This window comes from Propithecus coquereli, unplaced genomic scaffold (assembly GCF_000956105.1).
Source record: "Propithecus coquereli isolate 6110/MARCELLA unplaced genomic scaffold, Pcoq_1.0 Scaffold1, whole genome shotgun sequence".
Classification (NCBI taxonomy): Eukaryota; Metazoa; Chordata; class Mammalia; order Primates; family Indriidae; genus Propithecus; species Propithecus coquereli.
In genome coordinates, this window is record NW_012133857.1 from 10,697,892 (window position 1) to 10,721,032 (window position 23,141).

At 44.5% G+C, this 23,141-nt stretch overlaps 1 protein-coding gene across 1 annotated transcript; it reads right to left on the reverse strand.

Annotated features, from left to right (window-relative positions):
• Window positions 1-10,618: 10,618 nt before the first annotated feature.
• On the reverse strand, window positions 10,619-22,668 carry ELP6 (elongator acetyltransferase complex subunit 6). Its single transcript, XM_012664361.1, has 7 exons — window positions 22,449-22,668; window positions 20,708-20,786; window positions 19,578-19,648; window positions 16,643-16,761; window positions 15,036-15,237; window positions 12,370-12,516; window positions 10,619-11,179 (listed from the first exon to the last, which is right to left on the reverse strand). The coding sequence occupies exons 1-7, from the start codon at window positions 22,575-22,577 to the stop codon at window positions 11,051-11,053; spliced, it is 876 nt and encodes a 291-aa protein (XP_012519815.1). The 5' UTR covers window positions 22,578-22,668; the 3' UTR covers window positions 10,619-11,050.
• Window positions 22,669-23,141: the final 473 nt, after the last annotated feature.

Sequence of the window (23,141 nt, forward strand, 5' to 3'; positions counted from 1 at the left end):
CTGCAGAGCTCCCCGCCCCTTCACCTCTCACCTCCTACCTTTCCCCTCCCGCCCGGCCGCCCTCCGCACGTGCTCCCTGCGGCGTGAGCATGCGCAGTGGAGCCCGCTCACGGCTCCCGGTCGCCCCCTGGCGGACACCCGCCACACAACCCCGAGGGAGGTCTCGTGGGCTGTCCCGGGCCCGGCCGGGCGGGGCGGGAAGCTGAGATGGGGCCAAGAGGCCCGCGCGAGAGCTTTTGACAACACGTCCCAGAGAATCACCAAGAATATGCACAAGATGCTCATGTTCCCTGTTCCATAACAGCAAAAAATTAGAAGCAGCCGAGATAACACTGCAGGTGTAGGTGGGTTGAATAAATTATGTCGATAAACGAGTTTCCCCACAGCCATTTAAAAAGTAAGTTTTATCCTCGTTTGAATAGTGGCGAGTAAAAAAGAAAAAAAAATTAAAAATAAGTTTTATGACTGCTTACTGAAGTTGAAAGATGTTCTTGAAAGAAGGTTCTAAACAAGCTGAAGAGTAGGATCCCATTTGTATTAAAAACAGTGCAAGAAGGGTCTAGGGTGATGCTGTGTGGTCATGGTTACCTTTGGGTGGGAGAATTATGTGGGGGGTGCTGGGGCTTTTCCCATTTGCTGATCTGCATTTAACCGTTTTCCACATGGAACAGGTATTTGTTGCAGTAGCAATCGCTGCATTCATCGAGTGTTTACTCTGTCAGGTGCTGAGCTGAGCACATTGCACACATCTTCTTCATCTGATTTTCCTGAAAGTGGGAAGTAGGTCTTGTTTCGGGGTCTCACAGAAGGGGAAGGGGCCCGCCCCATCGCTTTCCCAATCCGGGGTACAGCCCGTTGCGTTTGTCAGTAGACCCACTCGTGGGGAAACCTCAATCACACCACCTCATGCCTTTGCTTGACCTGGGTCTCAGAATGTCAGAAGTCAGTGTCGCCCTTACCCTGCTGCCCTGGAGGCACTCAGCCACTCACCTGCACCCACCCTGGGGCTACCTGGACAAAGCAGCCTCTGTTCCTGCCCTCGAGGACACCGACCAGCGCTGACATTGCAAAAAGTACAGATGTAGTCACCTATGCAAGGTAGGAATCAGAGGTGGCCCTTCTGGCTGCTGCAGCCCCTTTGCCCTTCTATGCTTTCTTCAAAGTCATACCCCTTCCTTCAACTCAGTTCCCACTGACTGAATTACCTCTCCAAGATTGCCAGTCTGGCCTTCCTCCCTACCTACCATGCTGTTGTCACAGTGAAATTAAACAATATGACGGCCAAGCGTGGTGGCTCATGCTTGTAATCCTACCACTTTGGGAGGCCGAGGCTGGTGGATCACTTGAGGCCAGGAGTTGGAGACTAGCCTGATAAGAGCAAGACTCCATTTCCACAAAAAACAGAAAAATTAGCAGGGTGTGGTGGCACATGCCTGTAGTCCCAGCTACTTGGGAGGCTGAGGCAGGAGGATTGCTTGAGCCCAGGAGTTGGAGGCTGCAGTGAGCTATGATGATGCCACTGCACTCTAGCCCAGGCAACAGAAGGAGACCCTGTCTTACCAAAAGAATAAAATAAAATGATTGGGACAATTTGGCCTTAACCCAAAATGACCTTCAGGATTATGCCTTGTGTTCAGAATTTGCTTTTGGCTTCAAATGGGAATTGTTATTCTATAAAGAAAGAAGCCAGGCATGGTAGCTCATGCCTGTAATCCTAGTGCTTTGGGAGGCCAAGGTGAGAGGATCACTTGAAGCCAGGAGTTCAAGACCAGCCTGAGTATCACAGCAAGACCCCATCTCTAAAAAAAATTTTTTTTAATTAGCTGGGTGCACACCTGTAGTCCCAGCTACTCGAGAGGCTGAGGCAGGCAGATGGCTTGATCTCAGGAATTGGAGGTTGCAGTGACCTATGATCCTGCCACTACACTCCAGCCAGGGCAACAAAGAAAGACTCTGTCTCAAAAAAAAAAGAAAATAAAGAAAGAAAAAAAAAAGAAGAAAGTCTATTCAGTTTTTTTAAATTTTCTTATTGAACCTACCATGACCCTACAGGACCAAGTCCCAACCTCTTTCTTTTACTGCCAAGTTCCTAAAAAGAATGTGGTCCCAACTGGTGTGTGACTATAATCCAGCTACTTGGGAGGCTGACGCAGGAGGATAGCTTGATAATAAAATATAATGTATGTGGTCAGTAGTGACAAGATCTAAGAGCTGTGCCTAGAGAGGCAGATGGATCAGGCAAAGGCTAGACAGATCAAAGGTGGTCTTAGGTATCAGGGTATGGAACAAATATTTTTTTCCTGAAGAGGAGGAAAAACATGGAAGAATGTAAGAGACTGGTTTCCAATTACCAAAAACTTCATTGCTTTCTAAAAGTAGACAAATGGCAATTTGTAATGCACTATGAGTTGATTTTTAAAATTGCTTCAGCAAGGTTTAGGAACTATGGCTGTGATCTCAAACAGAAATTAAACAATCTAATGCAGCAGACTTCTCAGCAGAAACCTTATAAGCCAGGAGAGCGTGGGATGATATAATCAAAGTGCTGAAATGTAAAAACTGTTTCATTGAGAATATTGTAACCAGCAAAAGCTGCTCCTCAGAAATGAAAAAGAGACAAAACTCTCAGATAAACAAAACTGAGGGATTTTATCACCACCGAAACTGTATGACAAGAAATGCTAAAGAGAGTTCTTTAGGTCAAAAGAAAAGGATGCTAACTGGCAACCAAAAACATGTGAAGGTATAAAACTTACTGGTAAAAGTAAGTACACAGTCAAAATTGGAACACTCTAGTACTACTGTAACGGTAGTGTGTAAATAACCTGTATCTTTAGTATGAAGGTTAAAAGACACACAAAAGATAAAATGTAAAGAATCAAAGCATAACACTAGGGAAAATCACTTAATCATAAAAACAGACAGAAACAGAGGAAGAAAGGAACAAAGAACCTATAAAACAACCAGAAAACGATGAACAAAATGGCAGCAGAAAGTCCTTATCCATCAATAATTACCTTGAATGCAAAAGGCTTAAATTCTCCAATCAACTCAGATACGAAGATGGCTGAGAGAGAAGTATAAAATGACTCCCAGGTATCTGGTTATATCATCTGGGTAGAAAGTAGTGTCATGAATTGTAAGGAGGAGGGGGAATAGATTTCCTGTGGATAGGAGATATATTCAAGGCCAGCCTGGGCAGTTTTTTAAAGGGATGCTGTCTCTTTAAAAAAAAAAAAAAAAGTGGTTCCAAACTTACCTCACAGCATAATCACCTAAGAAATATTAAAGTTAAATCAGAGTCCTCTTGAGCTCTATCCACTGACCCACTGAACCAAAGCCTTCTCTCCAGAGAGTCAGAAGCCTGTCTTTTAACAACTTCCATGGCACTCTAGCCAGACTGTCTTGGGAACTGCTGTCACCCCCTCTTTACTTACCACCCCTTCCCATACAACCCTCCACCAAACATGTGTTTGCAGGAGACTGATGCTCAGCAAAGTCTGGACACTCTTCTCCAAACACAAGAGGCTCCAAAACGGACAAGCACCTAGTTAAGTCCTCTGTGCCTTGACCCACCGGGAACAATTCTCCACTACACAAGGAAGACCCACCAATAGCCCTGTGGAGCCCCTGGGGGAACTAGTTAAGTCCTCTGTGCCTTGACCCACCGGGAACAATTCTCCACTACACAAGGAAGACCCACCAATAGCCCTGTGGAGCCCCTGGGGGAACTGAGGCTCATGGGCCGCTGGTAAGTCTGCTACAGAATGCCCCCCATGGAGTAGAGTGAGGTGGCCATGATTTTATGGCTTCTCCTATATTTTAATATGAAAACACATAGAAACATTGAACGAACTATACAGCAAACACCCATATACTCTAGATTCTACAACTGTTAATGTTTTGATTAGTATCTCATGTCTGTCTAAAAAATCTATCCCTTTATCCATCAATCCATCTTATTTTTGATGCATTTCCAGGTAAGTTGTAGATACCCAATAATATTGCAGACACTATTTTTACATACAGTAATTCAGATGGAACAGCTCCATTTGGCCCTAACTAGCCAGTTCAACCTTACTTCAGATTGTTCCCCACGAGGAAGGCAAATTCAAAAATTTTAAAAACTAAATGCGGCCGGGCGCGGTGGCTCACGCATGTAATCCTAGCAGTCTGGGAGGCCCAGGCGGGCGGATTGTTTGAGCTCAGCAGTTCGAAACCAGCCTGAGCAAGAGCGAGACCCCGTCTCTACTAAAAATAGAAAGAAATTAATCGGACAACTAAAAATATATAGAAAAATGAGCCGGGCATGGTGGCACATGTCTGTAGTCCCAGCTACTCGGGAGGCTGAGGCAGAAGGATCGCTTGAGCCCAGGAGTTTGAGGTTGCTGTGAGCTAGGATGACGCCACGGCACTCACTCTAGCCCAGGCAAAAGAGTGAGACTCTGTCTCAAAAAACAAACAAACAAACAAAAAAACTAAATGGAGCCTGGAAATCATCAAGAAATGGTAACAATTCCCAGTACTTGAGTTTCTACCCTGGGCCAATTCTCAAACCTGACCTTAATTAATCCTCAGGACAATCTTAAAAAATAGAGACTGAGTCTATTTTACAAATGTAGAACCTTCCTCTACAGAGGGGAGGAGGTGTGCCCACGGTCACTATGAGAACTGACCAGGCAGCCTCAGTTTGGGACCCAAGACTCCCAAGTTCCAGCTCACTGCCCCACTGCCTCAGCCCGTCATGATCACAGAGAAGGGGTGTTTCACAGAAATATAGTTGTGTCTTCGCAATCGTCTGCTCTAGGCATGGTGCTCACAATGAGTTAAGCATTAGTGATAGCAGCTGGCAACAAGATACAGTGGAAAGAGTTGCTTCAGGGACACACTCCCTAGATTCAAATCCTGGTTCTGACACAAACAGCAGCTGTGTGGCTAGGGGAATTAACCTCAGGGAACCTTGACTTAGGAATCAGGTTTTAAGATGCAACCAAGAACACCAACCTCCGTGGCTTTTGAAAAAAATTTAATTGGGAGTGTTGAACACATGTAAAATGCCTAGATTCCAATAAATGGTAGCCACTCTAATAACCACGATACAGTCACTAAAAAATATTTAGGCTGGGCATGGTGGCTCATGCCTATAATCCCAGCACTTTGGGAGGGTGAGGCAGGAGGATTGGTTGAGGCCAGGAGTTTGAGACCAGCCTGGGCAACACAGAGAGACCCCATCTCTACAAAAATAAATACGTAAATAAATTAGCTGGGCGTAGTGGCTCATGTCTAGTCTTAGCTATTTAGAAAGCTGAGGTGGGAAAATTGCTTGAGCCCAGGAATTTGAGGTTACTGTGAGCTATGACCAGGCCACTGCACTCCAGACTGTGTGACAGAGCAAAACCTTGTCTCAAAAAAATAATAATAATATTAATTTAAAATCTCAAAGTTGCATTGATATTCATTCAATATTTTTATTACCTACAAATTCCTACCATGTGTTAGAGACCAGGATACATTAATTCTCTTCACTAGAGAAGTTAACTGTCTTAATGTGAACAACTTTACAGGCAATGTAAGGGTTATTACAGAGGTCATAATAGCCAATAATAATGACCAACTATTGATTGTTGGGTTCTTGCCAGAGGCAGGCTTTACAATATATTATCTCATATAATCCTTCTGATGATCTTTATAGGCAGGTAAGATAAACCCCATTTTAAGGATGTAAAAATTGTAGCATACAGAGCTTTAACAACTTACCTGAGGTCACACAGCTGCTAAGTTGCAGAGGGAGTATCAAATGTTGATCCCAATCCCAAAGCCCCTGAACTTCTGCCACTGAGCTTCCAAATGCTATAAGGGAAAGGAAATTGGTTGGCAGGAAACCAAAGAGCAGGCTATTTGAGTAGAGCCATGTAAGGTAAAGTTTGCCAAATGATAAGAACAGCAGCAGTGGCTAGTACTTAAGCCAGGTACTAGGCCTACTTTATTTTATTTTATTTTTTGAGACAGAGTCTCACTCTGTTGCCCTGGCTAGAGTGAGTGCCATGGCGTCAGCCGAGCTCACAGCAACCTCAAACTCCTGGGCTCAGGCAATCCTACTGCCTCAGCCTCCCGAGTAGCTGGGACTACAGGCATGCGCCACCATGCCCGGCTAATTTTTTTTTATATATTTTTAGTTGTCCAGATAATTTCTTTCTGTTTTTTTTTAGTAGAGACAGGGTCTCGCTCTTGCGCAGGCTGATCTCAAACTCCTGAGCTCAAACAATCTGCCCGCCTCGGCCTCCCAAAGTGCTGGGATTACAGGCGTGAGCCACCGCGACGGGCCACGAGGCCTACTTTACATGCCATCATTTATTGATGCTGACAACCCGAATAAACCCCCTGAACTGGGCACTCATATCTCCTTATTTTGTAGATGAAGAAATTGAGGCCTAGAGAGTTTAAATAACTTGACTAAGATCACTATAGTCGATAATTTCAGTGTTCCCTTCCCTACAAGCAGATCATACACACACACCCCTGCCCACTATCAAGAGGCTGTGGAACCTCCCCACAGAGTGAGTGCACTTACCCTGTCCGTTGTCAGCCTTGGCCCCGTGTCTTGCTTTTGGTAACAGAGTGTGAGTGAACATGACCTACACCAGGTCTAGAATAAGTTTTAAGAGCTACTGCTTGTGTGAATAAACCTCTTGTTCTTTCCCTTAGCCAGGAGAACAAGTCCCATATTGGAACTATTCCTTCCACCTGGGTCCCAGGATGAGAAGCCACATGGAGAACTGTAGCCACTGACATGAAATGTAAATGAAGGATGTTAGGATTTGGGGCCTGTGTATTACCACAGCAGAGCTGTAAGTGGCGGAGTCAGGATCCTAACCTAAACAGGTATGATTTAAATGCCATAAAATCCACCCATCTTAAGTGTACAATTCAATGATTTTTAATAAATGTACGGTGCAACTATCATCACAATCTTATTTTAGAACATTTTCATCACCCCAAGAAGAAACCTGGTGGAGCCCATTCTTGCTCCCAGACCCAAGCAATTACTAATCTATTGTCTGTCTCTACAGATTTGCCTTTTCTGGACATTTCATATAAATGGAATCATATAAGACCTGGTCTTTAGTATCTGGCATGTTTTTTGAGGTCATACATGTTGTAGAATGTACTGCATTCCTTTTTTATTGCTGAATATTATTCCACTGTACAGATATACCACATTTTTATCATCAATTGATGGACATTTGGATTGTTTCTACTTTTTGGCTATTATGATAAAACACTGCTATGAACATTCATATCCAAGGGTTTGTGTAGATCTATATTTTCATTTCTTTTGGGGAGATACCTATGAATTGAATGGTTGGGTCATATAGTAAATCTATGTTTAACATTTTAAGAAACTGCCAAACTGTTTTCCAAAGTGGCTGCACCATTTTACATTCCCTCCAGCAATATATGAGGGTTTCAATTTCTCCACATCCTTGCCAACACTTGTTACTGTCAATGTTTTTTTTTGTCAATATTTTTTATACAGCCATTTTAGTGGCTTTGTAGTGGTGTCTCCTTGTGGTTTTAATTTGTATTTCCCTAATGGCTAATCATGTTGAGCATTTTTACATGCATGTTGGTCATTCCTATGTCTTGCTTTGGTGAGATATCTACTCAAATCTTTTGCCCATTTTTCTACCTGGGTCATGTATCTTCTTATTACTAAGTTATAAGAGTTCTTTCTATATTCTGGGTTTAAGTCTCTTGTTATATATATTATTGCAAATATTTTTTCAGGAAAACAAATACAATGAGTAAATATTTCAGAAAAAAACCACAAAAACTAACACAACAAAGGAAGTAATCACAAATAAAGACTAATAACAAAGAAAAAACTTTTAATTACCTCCCAAAAGTTACCTAGCCTTGACCTACGGAAGTCCTAACTTAGAATTAAAAGAATTAAGAATTTCAAAGTATATGGAAAACAGTAAGTTCTTCAACATGGATTGTGAGGCATATGTTGTTCTAATGCTCAAACCTGATAAAAATAATACAGACACATAAAAATTATAGGTCATCTTCTCTCATGAATACAGATGGCATAATATCACACTAATAGATAAGTCTTTTTGTATTTTATTTTTAATAGATAAGTCTTAATAATAAATTTTAAAACTTTAGCAAGCCTAACACAAACAGGAGATTATAGAAAATACAATGAATACCAATAAGATAAGACAGAGAGGAATTCAAGGCTTAGATAAGACAGAGAGAAATGTTGTGATGCTCATCACATCCACAGGAAAAACACTGCCATTACCTTGATGAGGCTGAAAAAATCTATAGAATTCAATAATGATTACTGATTACGTTCTTAAAAAGGGTGGCAATAGGAGATTGAAGAGGAACATTTTCTCAGCCTCATCAAGAATAGCAATTTCATTCCAATGAGGACAAAAAATACATTTCTGAGTCCTGAAGAGCTAAGATACTGTCACAGACAAAATAGGAACATTGCAAGGTCTTATTCAGATACCTCCATAAATTCTCCCCCAACTAAAAAGCAAAAACAAATAAAGGGGGAAACAATTGCTCTTTCCTGTGAACATCGGCCTCACATTACTTGAATTATTTTTATGGCCCTCATCACCTTCTCACTGCACCACACTGCAGATGCCTTTAAGATTGGTTTTTGTGGTTGTTTTTTTTTTTTTTTTTCGAGACAGAGTCTTGCTCTGTCACTCCAGCTAGAGTGCAGTGGCATCATCATGCAGCCTCAAACGACTGGATTCAAGCTACCCTCCCACCTCAGCCTCCCAAAGTGCTAGGATTATAGGCATGAACCACTGCACCCGGCCCCCTTCTCTGTTTTATTTATAACACTTACCATGGTCTAACTCTACATACATCACTTCTCAATTTTGTTGATTGTCTGTCTCCTCCACTAGAATGTCAGTTTCATCAGTTCCTTGAGTGACCTATTTTGTAAACATTCTAAAGAAACCAGTAGTTGTCCCCAGTCCCAAATAGGAATAGTATATAAAATTCATGACAGCATATTTGACAACTATAAAACCAGAACCTAGGCACCCACAGAATAGCTAAGCAAATTAGAATATAATATGGGGGGGGCAAGGGCAACAAACGTAACCTAAACATCTGTACCCCCATCAAATGCTGAAATAAAAAAAAAAAGAATATAATGATACCATAAAATGCTGAATAGTCATTAAACATAAAAAATTTAGTGAAAGCATTTATAAACTAAGTGAAGAAACATGATAGCAACATCCACATCATGTAAAAAATAGTGCCTTGCCCATTCAAAACTGTAGCTCAAATGAAGCTTGCATAAATACTGACATATCAATAAAAAAATCATTAAATTCTTTAATAACTACTTTCTCTTTAAGTGACTTATACTCATAATTTTCAAATATTCTATGAGGTCTGCAATATTTTGAGAATAAAAGCAGCTACTGTTTCAGTGGGATAACCTACACGATAGTCAGTATGATTTGAGGGGAGAAGTGATAAATTTTTCTCTTTTACAAAGACACAAAATGTAAAATTTTTACAGTTAATTTAAAATTAGGCCAGGCATGGTGGCTCATGCCTGTAATCCCAGCACTTTGGAAGGCCGAGGAGGATCACTCGAGCCCAGGAGTTCAAGGCTGCAGTGAGCTATGATTACACTACTGCATTCCAGCAGGGGTGAGAGAGCAAGGCCTTGTCTTTAAAAAAAAAGTTAAACAACAAATCTGAAAGTTCCTCAGTATACTTCGAAATAGCATTGTTTTTTCATTTTATTTATTTTTAAGATAAAAATCATTGTGGTATAATTTATATACCAAAAAATGCTCCCATTTTAAGAAAATACCCCTGGTATCCACTCTAAGGTGACCTTGACTAAAGGACTGAGTGGGACCAGTTGTCATCTACAGAATGCTGAGGCAAGAGCTCACCTCCTATAGTCTTCACAGGTAAGGAAGGCATCAGCTTCTCACCAAGGCCCCATCCTGCCTGGCAGCAATAGCATCCCTTACCCTTCTCACCAAGGCCAGACACATGACTTGTCAGCATATGGGTAAGGTGCCACAGAAACAGAAGTTGAAGGGTCACACCTCCGGTTTCCATGACTATCAGTCTGCAAATGTGGAATTTGGAGTCAGGTTCCATTACCTACTGCCTGCTCTACAGCCTTGAGTGTGCTTCCAAACCTCTCTAAACCTGTTTCTTCACTGGACTTGAAGGGAAAATATCTTTGCAGGATGAGATGAAAATTAAAAGAGATAGGCTGGGTGAGGTGGCTCACACCTATAATCCTAGCACTCTGGGAGGCCGAGGCAGGAGGATCACTTGAGCTCAGGAGTTTGAGACCAGCCTGAGCAAGAGTGAGACCCCATCTCTACTAAAAATAGAAAAATTAGCTGGGCATCATGACATGTACCTGTAGTCCCAGCTACTCAGGAGGCTGAGGCAGGAGGATCATTGAGCCCAGGAGTTTGAGGTTGCAGTGAGCTACAATGACACCACTGTACTCTACCTGGTGGGACAGAGTAAGACTCTGTCTCATTAAAAAAATAAATAAATAAAATAAGAGACAACCCAGAGGAAGCTCTGATGTGGGAACTTAATACTTTATTCCAGCCATGATTATTCTAGTTATCACCCTGGACGCCTGCCATCCAGGACTATCTCCTGGCTGGCATATTCACACCCACTCTCGCTCTAAAAGGCACAATAACCAAAAATGGGCAGTTGGGGCAAAAGTGTAATTTATATGAAGGCTCCTAAGGACCCCTTTTGCTGGGGTTCAACATCCAGCCTCTCCCTCGGCAGAGGCAGGGGCGTGCGTGCCTCATTGTTTCTGAACAGGGCCCAGGTGAGCCAAGGCCTACCATCGTTGCACCATTCAACTCTCCCTGAGTCACAGCAGAGCTGCCAGTCCAGCCTGAAATACTACTACGAAGATGTAAAGACCCATTCCTGCTAGGCTGCTTTATCTTCCACATACAAAAACAGTCCAAGGTAGTTTCAGCTCCCCTAAATCAGGTCACAGAACAGCAGGAGACATTCCTTTGGCGAAAAAGGACACACTCTTGTCCTGTATCTTATACTGGTAAGTGAGGCTCCGATCCCGCTGGGCTGTGGGCTGTGATGGCCTCCTCCACAGGATCCTCAGCTACAGAGACAGAGAAGAATGAGAGAGGAGCAGCCACCCAGAGCATGCGCTCCATTGTGAACCCCACCCTGCCCTCGCCGTGACCTTCAACGGAGGGCTCTGTGAGATCAGTCAGACATGCCATGCAGTAATGGGACCAACTTGAAAAATAAAGCTCATTACCAGCTAACTAAAAATAAAGGTTTCCCCCTCCACTACAATAGCCTTATTTGCTCATTACAGAAAATGTGAAAGAGAAAGAAAAGGAACGGAAAAAAAAGTCCTCCAGAGGAAAACCACTATAGTGTTTTATGTATTTCCCTTTGGTCTTTTTTTCTGTGCATGGTTTTATAATTGTTGGCTAGACTAATTTTGAAAATCACATCAGGATTTGTACATTCAACACAGAGGCTGAGGAAGGACAGACATATTTTTGATTATGTTTCACTGACTAGAATGCTCTGGGGGACTGGCTTGAGACCGCAGCTGCCCAGCACACCCTCTAGTCATGTCCTCATGCCACGCCACAGGCACCACAGACATCGCGTTGCTCCTCTGCTTTTTCCACCTCTCAATGACTCTGCTCAAGACTCCCAACCACCTGTACTGGGCCAAGAGTGGTCAACGTGAAGTTAACCTGGAATCTGTGGCAGAAGCTCAGGAGATTCCAAAAGAGATTTAGAAGGCACAGAACCAGACAGTAGCCCCTTTGGAGGGGTAGAACCTGGCTCCCCTTCCAGGGCAGCACTCTCAGCTTCTGCCCAAGTATTCCAAATGTTCTGATAAGAGGTAGCAGTGGCAGCAGCAGCAACCCTCGTCCATGGGTATGGCCTCCCCAAGTCTTTACTTTAAAAGGAGCAGTGCTGACCTGAATATACAAAGCCTGCTGTCATACTGCAGAGGAATTCCACAGATATTGATAGCATGGCCCCTGCATTCCACTTTAGACAGCTCCTTTTTAGGAGAGCTCCACTTTGGTCACAAATGAGACCACCATGGAAAACGTGCACTGGTCCATGAGGCAAACACCATCTGGAGCTAGTCTCTGACTTGCAGTCACACAATTTCTGAGGTTTCTCCTCCACCTGAAGGAATATCCCAACCAAACAATCTCTCGGGCCCAGTAATCCCTCCCTGTGCAGTCTGGAGTCAAAGGCACAGGGATCAGAAGCTCGTTGCCCAGTGACCCCCTGACCCCAGCCCCTGGGTACCTGCCCATGCACGTCCCTGCAGAATCCAGTGGCCAGGCCCTCAGTCCGCAGGATCAGGTGGCTCTGATGACTGAGACCATTCAGCAGGATGTCATTCTCCTCGTCCTTAGCATCTCCACTGTCATGCACAAGGACCACCATGTTGCCCTGCATCAGACACAAGATGGAAACTTGCTCCTTACTGGAAGGGACATCCAGGGTCAGGGAGCACCAGCCTCTTAGTGCCTCCACTCCTCTGCATATTCTCTCAAAGATCACCCTCTCTGCTGCCACTACAACCAGCCCCTTTGGGGGAAAAACCTCTACCTGGGCTCCCAGACCCCCAGTCCAATTATCTACTGGACAGTTTCACCACCATATCCAACCTATACTTCCAGCTCAATTCATCTAAACCAAGCTTACCCCATGGTCTTTAAAATTAGCTCACTCCTGAATTCCTGAATGTTGTTACCATTCTGCCAGGCACCAATTCATCCAGTCAAAAGTTTCTGAGCACTTCCTGTGTACCAGACTCCTCAGTGGGGATAAGGGACAAGGGATGTGGGCTCTGGAGACAGACAGATGCTGATAATACGGGATCACGAGGCCAGGAGAGAGGGAAGCATGGGGTGCTAGAGGAATACAAGCCCAGAGGAGGAGGTCAGGAAGTGGGCACATTTGAGCTGAGTCTTGAAGGGCAAGGAGGAGTTAGCCAAGCAGAAACGGAGGAGAAGGGCAACCCCACTGAAAAGTGACAATTGAATAATAAGTCCTTTCAAAGGAATACTGCCCAGTTGTCAAAAAGAATGAAGCAGATCCATGTGTTATTTTTGGGCAATGGACAACAAAATATATCATGTGTTAATAAATGAAAAAAGACATACCCAACAGTGTGAGTGGCAAGTTACCAGCAATGTGAAGAAAAATGCAGGGAGACAAATTACATACAAATATGTTCATAACAGCATAGACTCTCTGGAAGGATACAGACATTGGAGGGAGGGAGATAATTAGAACTTTTTGCTAAAGTATCTTTTATACTGTTTCTTTCTTCTTCTTCTTCTTCTTTTTTTTTTTTTCACTATGCCGAAGCTTTACTTTTCAACTAAAAGAAATATTTTTACAAAAAGAAGGTGGTAGCAGGTCATAGACCAAGCTGAGCTACAAAAGATGGCTTTTTTTTTTTTTTCTTCTGAGACGGGGTCTCACTTTGTCACTCAGGCTAGAATGCAGAAGCATTATCATAGCTCGCTACAACCACCAACTCCTGGGCTCAAGTGATCCTCCTGCCTCAGCCTCCCAAGTAGCTGAGACTACAGGCACACGCCACCATGCCCAACTAATTTTTCTACTTTTTATAGAGACGGGGTCTTGCTATTGCTCAGGCTGGTCTCAAACTCCTGGCCTCAAGTGATCCTCCCACCTCAGCCTCCCAAAGTGCCAGGATTATAGGCATAAGCCACTGCATCCAGCCCAGAAGGTGACTGACTACTCTTCTCTCACCCCCAACCCTGAATGTGCCCTTCAAGCCCCTTACATTTCCACCTCCTTCCATTTTCTCCACATTACCCTGGTTCCTGGCCCTGTGAATGCAGCTGGGACAGCCTTAGAAGTTCCCAGAACACAGCTTTCAGGCAGGACTTTGCACATAGGAGGTGCTCAACAGGAATTGCTGGATACCCACACCCCTGGCTAACTCATTCAGCTCCTCACTCTCAGTGCTCTACACATTCAGCCTGACCACACCATGCCAACATCCACACTTTCCTATGGGCTGCATCATGGCATACTAAAGAGTGGCTACCATGGGCCAGACACTGTGCTGGCATGTCACAAGCTTCATCTCACTTAATTCCTGAGGTAGGCAGCACAGCCATTCCTATTTTATTGGCTGGTCTATTATTATTGTTAAAAACTCTATTACGGACCGGGCCGGGTGGCTCATGCCTATAATCGTAGCACTTTGGGAGGTCAAGGCGGGAGGATCACTTGAGGCCAGGAGTTCAAGACCAGCCTTGGCAATAGCAAGACCCCATCTCTACAAAAAACAGAAATAATTAGCCAGGCGTAGTGGTGCATGCCTGTAGTCCCAGCTACTCGGGAAGCTGAGGCAGGAGGATTGCTTAAGCCCACAAGTTTGAGGTTGCAGTGAGCTATGATGAAGCCACTGAGTTCCAGTTCAGGCAACGGAGCAAGACCCTGTCTCAAAAAAAAAAAAAAACAAAAACCAAACAAACAAAAAAAACACTCTATTATGGCAAAAATCTCTATTTTTGTCTCATAATTTTATAGTAAAGGTAATATTTTATATCCTGTACTTGTATTGTACTTTCCAATTTTTAAAGTAGTTATACCCATTATCTTAGCCGATCTACAAAATACACTCAGGGATGATAATAACTTGGCCCAGAACACACGGGCCACGTATGTCAGAGCTGGGACTGCAGCAGTACCAACATGTGACCAGCCCCACTGAACATATCCCTTTATATCTGAAGGCTTTATTTTTTAGCAATGGCGAGTAAGAGAGAGTAAGGTGTGTGGATCAAAAGATTTCTGAGCCTGCCAGAGTAAAGCCAAAACCCCAAGCAAATAAATAAAAAGATCACTGCAAGCAAGTGAGGTCTGGACCAGTTTGAGCTCTTGGAGGTCACAGGTGGGAGCACAGAAAGCAGTTCCATTAGTACCTTTAGTTCCCAGCACACGGTGGCTCTGCAGTAGTGAACAAAGTCCAGCACAGCCACTGCCCCCACGCCCAGGCTCAGGAGCAAACTGAGATCGTCCACCAGCAGCACTGGGCACTTCCACACAGCCTCTCCATTGTCCACAGGCTTCAGGGCCTCCCTCACAAACTCAAACAATGGTTGCAGGTTCCCAGGGTTGGCCTCCCTGGAGAGACAGAACAAGTCGGCAGAGTTCACTCTCTCTACAAACATTTATCAGGTACCAGGTGGCACCACAACAGAGGGCTGGGGGAAGCAAAGAACCATATCATAGTCCTTAGCATCAAGGGGTTCACAATCTAGTTGGAAAGGAAAGGCATGTACGGGTGCAGGGATAAGTTTTACTCCAATTCAAATATTTCTTGAGGCTACTAGGTACAAAGCACTGTGCTAGAAACTGAGGGCCACAAAAACAAACAGACCCTAGGGCCTTTAAGAGAAACCATACAGCCTCTCAACCCAAGAGCTTAAGGGATCTAGAAGATTAACTTGGATTGGGCAGGCAAGAGAAGCCTTCCCAGGAGGTCATACATGGCTATAAAAAGTTAAACTGCAATTCAGGTGCCCTGGTGGTAAGGGGCAGTGGTCTAAGGGCTGCTTGCATGCAGCCTCCATCTTCCCCAGTGACTACTCCCAGCAGTCATTTCCCAGCAGTGGGTGGAAGAACAGAGCCCTGGGCCCAGGGCAACTGCCCCACTGTGTCACGCTCCAGCGATGAGTCCTGGCATTGGGTTATCTTCACTCATGACAACAACTTCCCACCCCCTGGGATGACGAGGTGTAACCAGCCCCTGTATTCAGATGAAGAAACCCCAGAGGTGCTAAGGGATGTGTGTGTGCAGTCACACACAGGTGAGGGAACATGGCCTCCTAGCAACCGCATATAGGTGTATCTGAGAGACGGAGGCAGTGAGGAGAGTTCCTGTGTGGACTCCTTTGTGGATAAGGAAGAACAGCAACCAAGTGGGGAGGCTGCACAGAGCTAGGTTTCTGGCTGATGTTCAAAAAGGACAAAAAGCAGGAAAGACAATCTCAGACCTCTGATGTTGAATACCAAACCAAGGGACAAAAACTTTTTCCTAAAGGTCCAGAGAGTAAATATTTTAGGATTGCAGGTCATATGGTCTCTGTCTCAACTACTCAGCTTAGTTGTTGTAGGGCAAATACAGCCGGGGGCAATATGCAAACGAATGTGGCTGTATTCCAATAAAACGTTATTTACAAAAACAGGGGGCTAGCCCCCAGACTGTTATTTGGTGACCCCAGTCTCAAGCCAAGAACAAAGCAAAGGTGTATGCTAGGGATCTGAGCCAGGGTTAGAAAACAACAAAGCATATTATTCTGCCATCCTCCCAGCAACTGATCCTTTCTATAGCTTTTGGGACAAAGGTACACCCTCGGCCCCATGATAAAAGCCAAGGGTTTTCGATAATGCTGCAACACCAAGTGAAGAGCTAACTCCTAAAGCCAGTTCTGTCCTCCCACACATGAGGAGAACATATCACACAGCAACCTTGCCTGGGCCCATCTGCCAAGTATGTAATTCTGGGCTGGGCTGCAGGCTGTCTGACCTGAGAAACTGCAGGGGGTGTGGCTCCTCATTAGCCTGGAAGAAGACATCCATTGAGGACTTGAGACCCTCAAGGAACACAAGCTGTCCACGTTCCCGAGCCAAGGTCAGGCTGACACCCTAAACACAACAAAGAGTAGAGTGAGGTACCTTGTGCTTTGTGGGGGAACCCATCAGAAAGGCCAGATGCCAGCTCACAAAAGGGCACAAGACATATTTCATACCGCAAAAGTGTACCTATCCACCCTACATATGGACCCTTGTCTTCCTTTCCTTGGGTGCTCCCAATCCACAGTCCTCATTCTGTTTTCAGATGTGTATTTTCATTTAATTGTCACATTTTTTAAAAAAATTTACATTCTTTTGTTTATATATCTATTTTTATGATTACCCAATAGTGGTTTTTAATTTACAATAGTAATACAAGGTTTCATTTTAAAACAAGAAGTAAACAATATTAATAATAATAAGACAATGGGAGGTCAGATGCAGTGGCTCGCAACTATAATCCCAGCACTTTGGGAGGCCAAGACAGGAGGATTGCTTGAGACCAGCCTGGGCAACACAGCAAGACCCCATCTCTATAAAACATTTTTTTAAAAAAATTAGCTGGGCGTGGTGGCAAATGCCTGTAGTCCCAGCTACTTGGGAGGCTGAGGTAGAAAGATCACTTGAGCCCAGGAGTTGAAGGTTACAGTAAGCTATGATCAGGCCAGTGAGAACCCATCTCCTCTAAAAAAAAAAAAGAGAGAAAGAAAGAAAAAATAAGACAATGGGTGAATGATCAAAGTCTAGAAAATGCTGCTGTAGGGAAAAGGGCCAAAACAAATTGCTTTGTTTACCCATCACTGGCATGGGACCTCAAGGTTGTCCTGAGGTTTTAAAGAACACAACTCATGGACTACAACTCTCAGGCTGCCTGAAATGTAATAAGAACTCATGATAAGTAAGTTTTCTCTTCTCTTTTCCTTTAACCAAAGAAGTGCTCCCATGAAAGGGCAACATGAACCCTTGATGCTCTTCTAGTTCAGGGGTCAGCAAACTTCTTCTGTAAAGGGCCAGGTAGGCTTTGCAGGCCATACAATCTCTGTTGCATACACTCATTTCTGTTTTTGTACAGTGAAAACAGCCCCAGACAATTTGTAAATGAAGAGTATGGCTGTGTTCCAATAAAACTTTATTTTTGAGAAACAGGGAATGTAGAAATTTAGTCCTGCTCTAGAATAGGATTTCTTTTTTTTTTTTTTTTTTTGAGACATAGTCTCACTCTGTTGCCTGGGCTAGAGTGCTGTGGCGTCAGCCTAGCTCATAGCAACCTCAAACTCCTGGGCTCAAGCAATCCTCCTGCCTCAACCTCCAGGTAGCTGGGACTACAGGCACGCACCACCATGCCCGGCTAATTTTTTCTATTTTTAGTTGTCTGGCCAATTTCTTTCTATTTTTAGTAGAGACGGGGTATCACTCTTGCTCAGGCTGGTCTTGAACTCCTGAGCTCAAACAATCCGCCTGCCTCGGCCTCCCAGAGTGCTAAGATGAGCATGAGCCACCACACCCGGCCCAGGACTTCTTAAATATGGTTCTTCATGAACCACTAACCAATTAAAAATCCCTTGCAATACCAGATTAAAACACAGATCCCTGGGCCCAACTTCAGACCTCCAGAACAAAGGCAGGTCCCAGGATCTGCATTTCAACAAACACCCTAGGGACAGTGATGCATTCTATTAATAAATATGCAACCCATTGCTCCATTTGTGCAGAAACAAGTCACATGGAAATCTTTAGACTCTCCATGCCACTAGATCAGGTCTCAATTGCTCATTCATACACCAAATGCCCAATGTCCTCACTATCCAACACCATTTGCTCCAACAGCCAGCCCGACAGAGAAAAAGACTCCTGATCTTCACCTTTTTTCATGCTCATTACCAGTCTTCTTATGTAAGTGTAATAATATGTCATGAGTATGGAAGCTCACACTCTAGTACTTCACATGCCAAGTTCTGTGCATGCCATTCCTGCCATGTTGATGATGAATCAAAAATAAAAGAAAAAGTAGCCAACCTGGACACAGCTTTCTCACCCAGAAACACAGATGCTATGGCCACAGAGAAATGCTTTAAAAATTTGGAATGCAACATGTGTTCTTGACATGACTGTTCTCCCTTAGCTCATGTCCTGACCTCAGCAACTTGCTCCTTCTCTGCAAAGGATGGGAAAGAGAGAGTCTACTGTTCTCTCGCCCCTTATTTACTTTTGCCCAACAGAGCAGCAGTGACTTGGCCAAACACTAAGACTGGAATTTTTAAACATCAGTGCTGATGGGTGGCCTGCTTCTCTCCTTCTCTAAGGCTGGCCTGTACCCCACCCCCCACAAAAAAAAACAGCCCATCTCCCTTTAGCTCCCATTTTTCCAGGCAGTAAGTCAGTCCACTTCATCACAGGTAATGGTCCAGGCTAGGTCAGAAGTTCACCAGCCTCTTGGCCATCTTATTCCATTGATGAAGTGAGGGGCAAGCAACAAAAGTGCCTCTCCCCACACTGGGATCTCAAGCCCTAGACTTAGGGAGAGACAGCAGGAGGCACCCAATTTCACAGCAGAGTAAGGTGCAATCTCCAACCCAGCAGAACCAAGGTTAAAGCCCACACTGAAAAGGAGAAACCCTGAACTGGTCCAGAAGCAGTAGAGAAGTGTTTGATTAATTAACATCTACAAATGGCAGGCCTGATTCTATGAATTCTCAACTAATAAAACATGCTGAGATGCTGCCATAGCCCTTCAGATAAGGAGTTCAGGATCCCAAGATTTCCTTCTTCCATCCTTTGCTAAGTTCTCTACAACACAAACAGGAAAGCCCTGCCTTGGACCATGCTCACAAGTGCGTGGTACACGTACTCACTCGGGAAACCTCACCACAGCGTTCTAAAATACCTACCAGCTTCTGTCCCACGATGTTGTAGTGGCTGAAGGACTGGATGAGTGCCACAAAGCAGACTTTACAATTAGCTAGAAAACAAAAATAAAATGATTCTTAACAAATCTTGTACTTACAATCAATCTCACAGACTTCATACCTCTGGAAACAAAAGCACTGAGGCAGATCTAGAGACCCAAAGGCCTTGCACCCTGACGTACCCAATTTGATTCTAAGATGTACTTTTTTCTTATTTAAGTTATGCCTTATTTCACTGATTCTAAGATGTATTTCTGTCCGATGTATTACTAAGTAATTTTGTTCTATTGTAAATAAATTGTGTCTTTTTTCAATTGTGTCTTTTTTTGTGTTTATTGTTGGTATATAGGAATACAACTGATTTTTTTAACTGGTCTTTCTTTTTCAAATGTTTTAATTTTTTACTTTTAGTTATTATGGGTAAAACTGGTCTTTTATCCAACAGGAAATAAGAGAAGCACAAAGGAGCTCCAGCTACTTGACTGGAACTTATTAATTCTAAAATTTATCTGTAGATTCTCTTGCTTTTTCTAATGCTGACAATCACATCATCTGAAAAAGAAAATCACTTTCAAAGCTGTGAATTATCATTATTATGACTAAGAGTGCCAAAGGTCTAGCTTGTATCCCAGCCTCGAAAAGTACATGCTCAAGGAGAATCCACTGACAAATGAGTCTTTTTTACATTTGGCTATTTTCTTTTTCTAATCTATTTCCATATGTAAACTGCAGTGGCCATGTTCTTTAGGAAGCATCTACTACCACAGCCAAGTGTCAATAGTGACAAGTGCCCAGAGATCAAGATACTTAAGAACTAAGGAGCAACCAAATCAGGAGGCCACAAAAGGACCTCCCTGAGGCAGTGCCCGCACAGTGTGTGGGGAAGGGGAAGGTAGGACATGGAAACAGTGAGCACATGCCACTCTTAGGCAGGGTTAGGGAAGGAACAAGATGGTCCAATAATCTGTTACCCAATAAAATAGTGCCCTAGTTACCCAAACACCAAAGCCCTGGTTAGTAAATGCTATTCTCATTGCTTCCTGAAACAGTTTTGGTTTTTGTTTCATTTTTTGCTTTGGGTTTCTTTTCTACAGCATCAATGAGTCCCATACCTTTGAGGTAGAAGGAGAGAAAGTGGTGCACAAGGAAACTGCCATCTGTCTTGGCATCACAGAGTAGAGTCAGTTTCCCCTAAAAGTGACAAGGAACACAAAAAGGTGAATTAAACTCCTTGGAAAAAGGTCAATGCAGTGTAGAAATCTAGTCAGTCGTGTCTACCCTAAATTACTACACCTATAGAGTGTAATTTTTAATGATATATAGGCTAAGTTTACTCAAAAAAGAAAATAAGTTAAAATTATGGAAAAATCAATTACTAAAGTTATCAATATTAAGTTATTCATGACAGGTAAGCATACCTCAGCCTCCACTTTTTCAAGGCAAAACAGAATAAAATTCCTTCTCTTCCTCACTCCTCACCTTAGTTATCAGGAAAAAGTCTTAGGGAGAATTAGATCCTGAACAAAGGATGCTTTTACCATCAGATGACAATGAAAACTGCCAGGATTGGAAGGGGCCTTCAAAAAGGTCTTCTGACCTAACTTCCTATTTCTAATTCTGATACCATTATGCCCTATAGGGTAGGTGAGAGGGGAGGAAGTAGTTGTTGATGGAGACCACCATCAACAAAATTCTCCCAATGGCCCTACTTCAGTCAGAGCTCTGATCTTGAAGAGCCCTGGAAAGAGCTCTAAAGGTGGTCTCTGCAGTGCCTGGTTGCCTTGCTCCAGCTATCTCTAGTTCTGTCGGTGAGAAGGAGGGTCAAGATCCCGTGGTACCATACATAACACTTCCTTGCCATGTGACCTTAGGCAAGTGCCTATCTTCTCTGGGCCTTTGTTCTTTTCACTTATAAAATATGAAAGATCACACAGTCAGACCTTAAGGGTTACTCCCAGTGCTGTCATTCCCTAGCGTCCACTTGAATCCTCCATTCCCTCACTCTGAGAGCTTTGAAAGTGCCAATAGTAATTGGCAAGGTAACCAGAGCCATCTGGAGGCTTGGACAGACTGCCAGGCAACTAAAATCCACAAAGATCTATTAAGAGTTACAATTCACCTGGCACTATGGGTCATAAAAAGGCCTTACACACATGTATCCTGGCTGCCTGAAGGAGTCTACCATTTCATTAGGAAGACAAAGGTTACGAAATACAAGATATGTTCCTGGAAGAGGTAACCCCTGCGTTAAAGTGCGAAAGATCTGGAGGTGCCCCGGAGTGTGAGAGGAGTGGAGAAAACAGTGGCCGGGCTGTGGTGCCGAAGGTGGACTTGATGCAACCCAATGCTAGCTCCTTGCAGCTTTGAACAGCTCAATCAGAGACCACGAGGAGAAAGTGTTAAGAGGAGCAGCAGTGTTCAATACAACATGCCCAGTGCTCAGAGGCGGTTAAGAAGCTGTTCCATTAGGACGGCCGGAGATCGAATTCTCCTCTAGGGTCTGTTCTGTAACCTCCTCTGGGCTCCTAGTAACCCCCACCCCAGTGACGACGCACAGGGCTCCCCAGTATATGTCTGTGAATACAAGCCAACCCAATTATCGGACATGCTTCCTAGGGACTTTTAAGGGGACGCGCGGCCTCTGAGAGCATGCGAGAAGGTCCAGAGGCCCACCTTCGGCGGGCCCAACTCTCCAGTCCCAGCCCCGTTGGTTCTCTACGGACTACAACTCCCAGGCGCCCGGTGCCCGCGGTCGTCGCGCTTTTCGCATCCCCTAGTACGCGCCGCGTCCCGGATGCAGTATGTCGCCACGCTCCCAGGACCCGCCCCCTTCCGGGCCGCGCGACATCTTACCTGCTCCGCCCTGTCGGGGGTAATGTTGAGAAGGTTATTGAGTTCCGGGAACATTCCGAGCTCCGGGAACGAGCACTCTGGATGAGAAGCTGGGGTGCCGCGGAGACGACGGAAGCTGGCGAGCAACATACACCCACGAGCACCAGTCGCGCGCGAAGAGGCGCGCGTGCGCAATGCTACTCTAGGAGTCTGCGGCGGCCAATCACACGGGCGCCTCGTTGGGGCCGCTGCCGGCGCACGCGCGTCGACGCGTATCGCGTTCACGGTGGTGGTGGGGGGCGGTCCCAATTAGCCAGGCTAGTTCCTTGTGGGTCCGCGAGGCTCTCGACCTCACCTAGTGGCCCCCAAGGTCCCGCGTGATCGGGTCTCCTCCTTCTCCTTCCCTTAACCTCCCTCTCTGTTCAGCCCCAGGCCTCCGTCCCTCCACAAGTGGCTGTCGAGCCCCTTCTGTGTGTCCCACACTGCTAGGAGCTTGGGCTATATCAGTGAAGGAGACAGGTGAAGATGCCTGCCCTGGCGGAAGCAGAAAACAAGCATAATAAACACAGGTTATATCTTGAACACTTCTATGGAGAAAAGCAAAATCAGGATCAGGGAGTAGCAGTGGGGATAGGGGTAGGTTTCAGAATTAAAGAGGTTGTGAGGGTACGCCTCGCCACGCAACTGTGATTGGAACATGCCCCGTATGCCCCT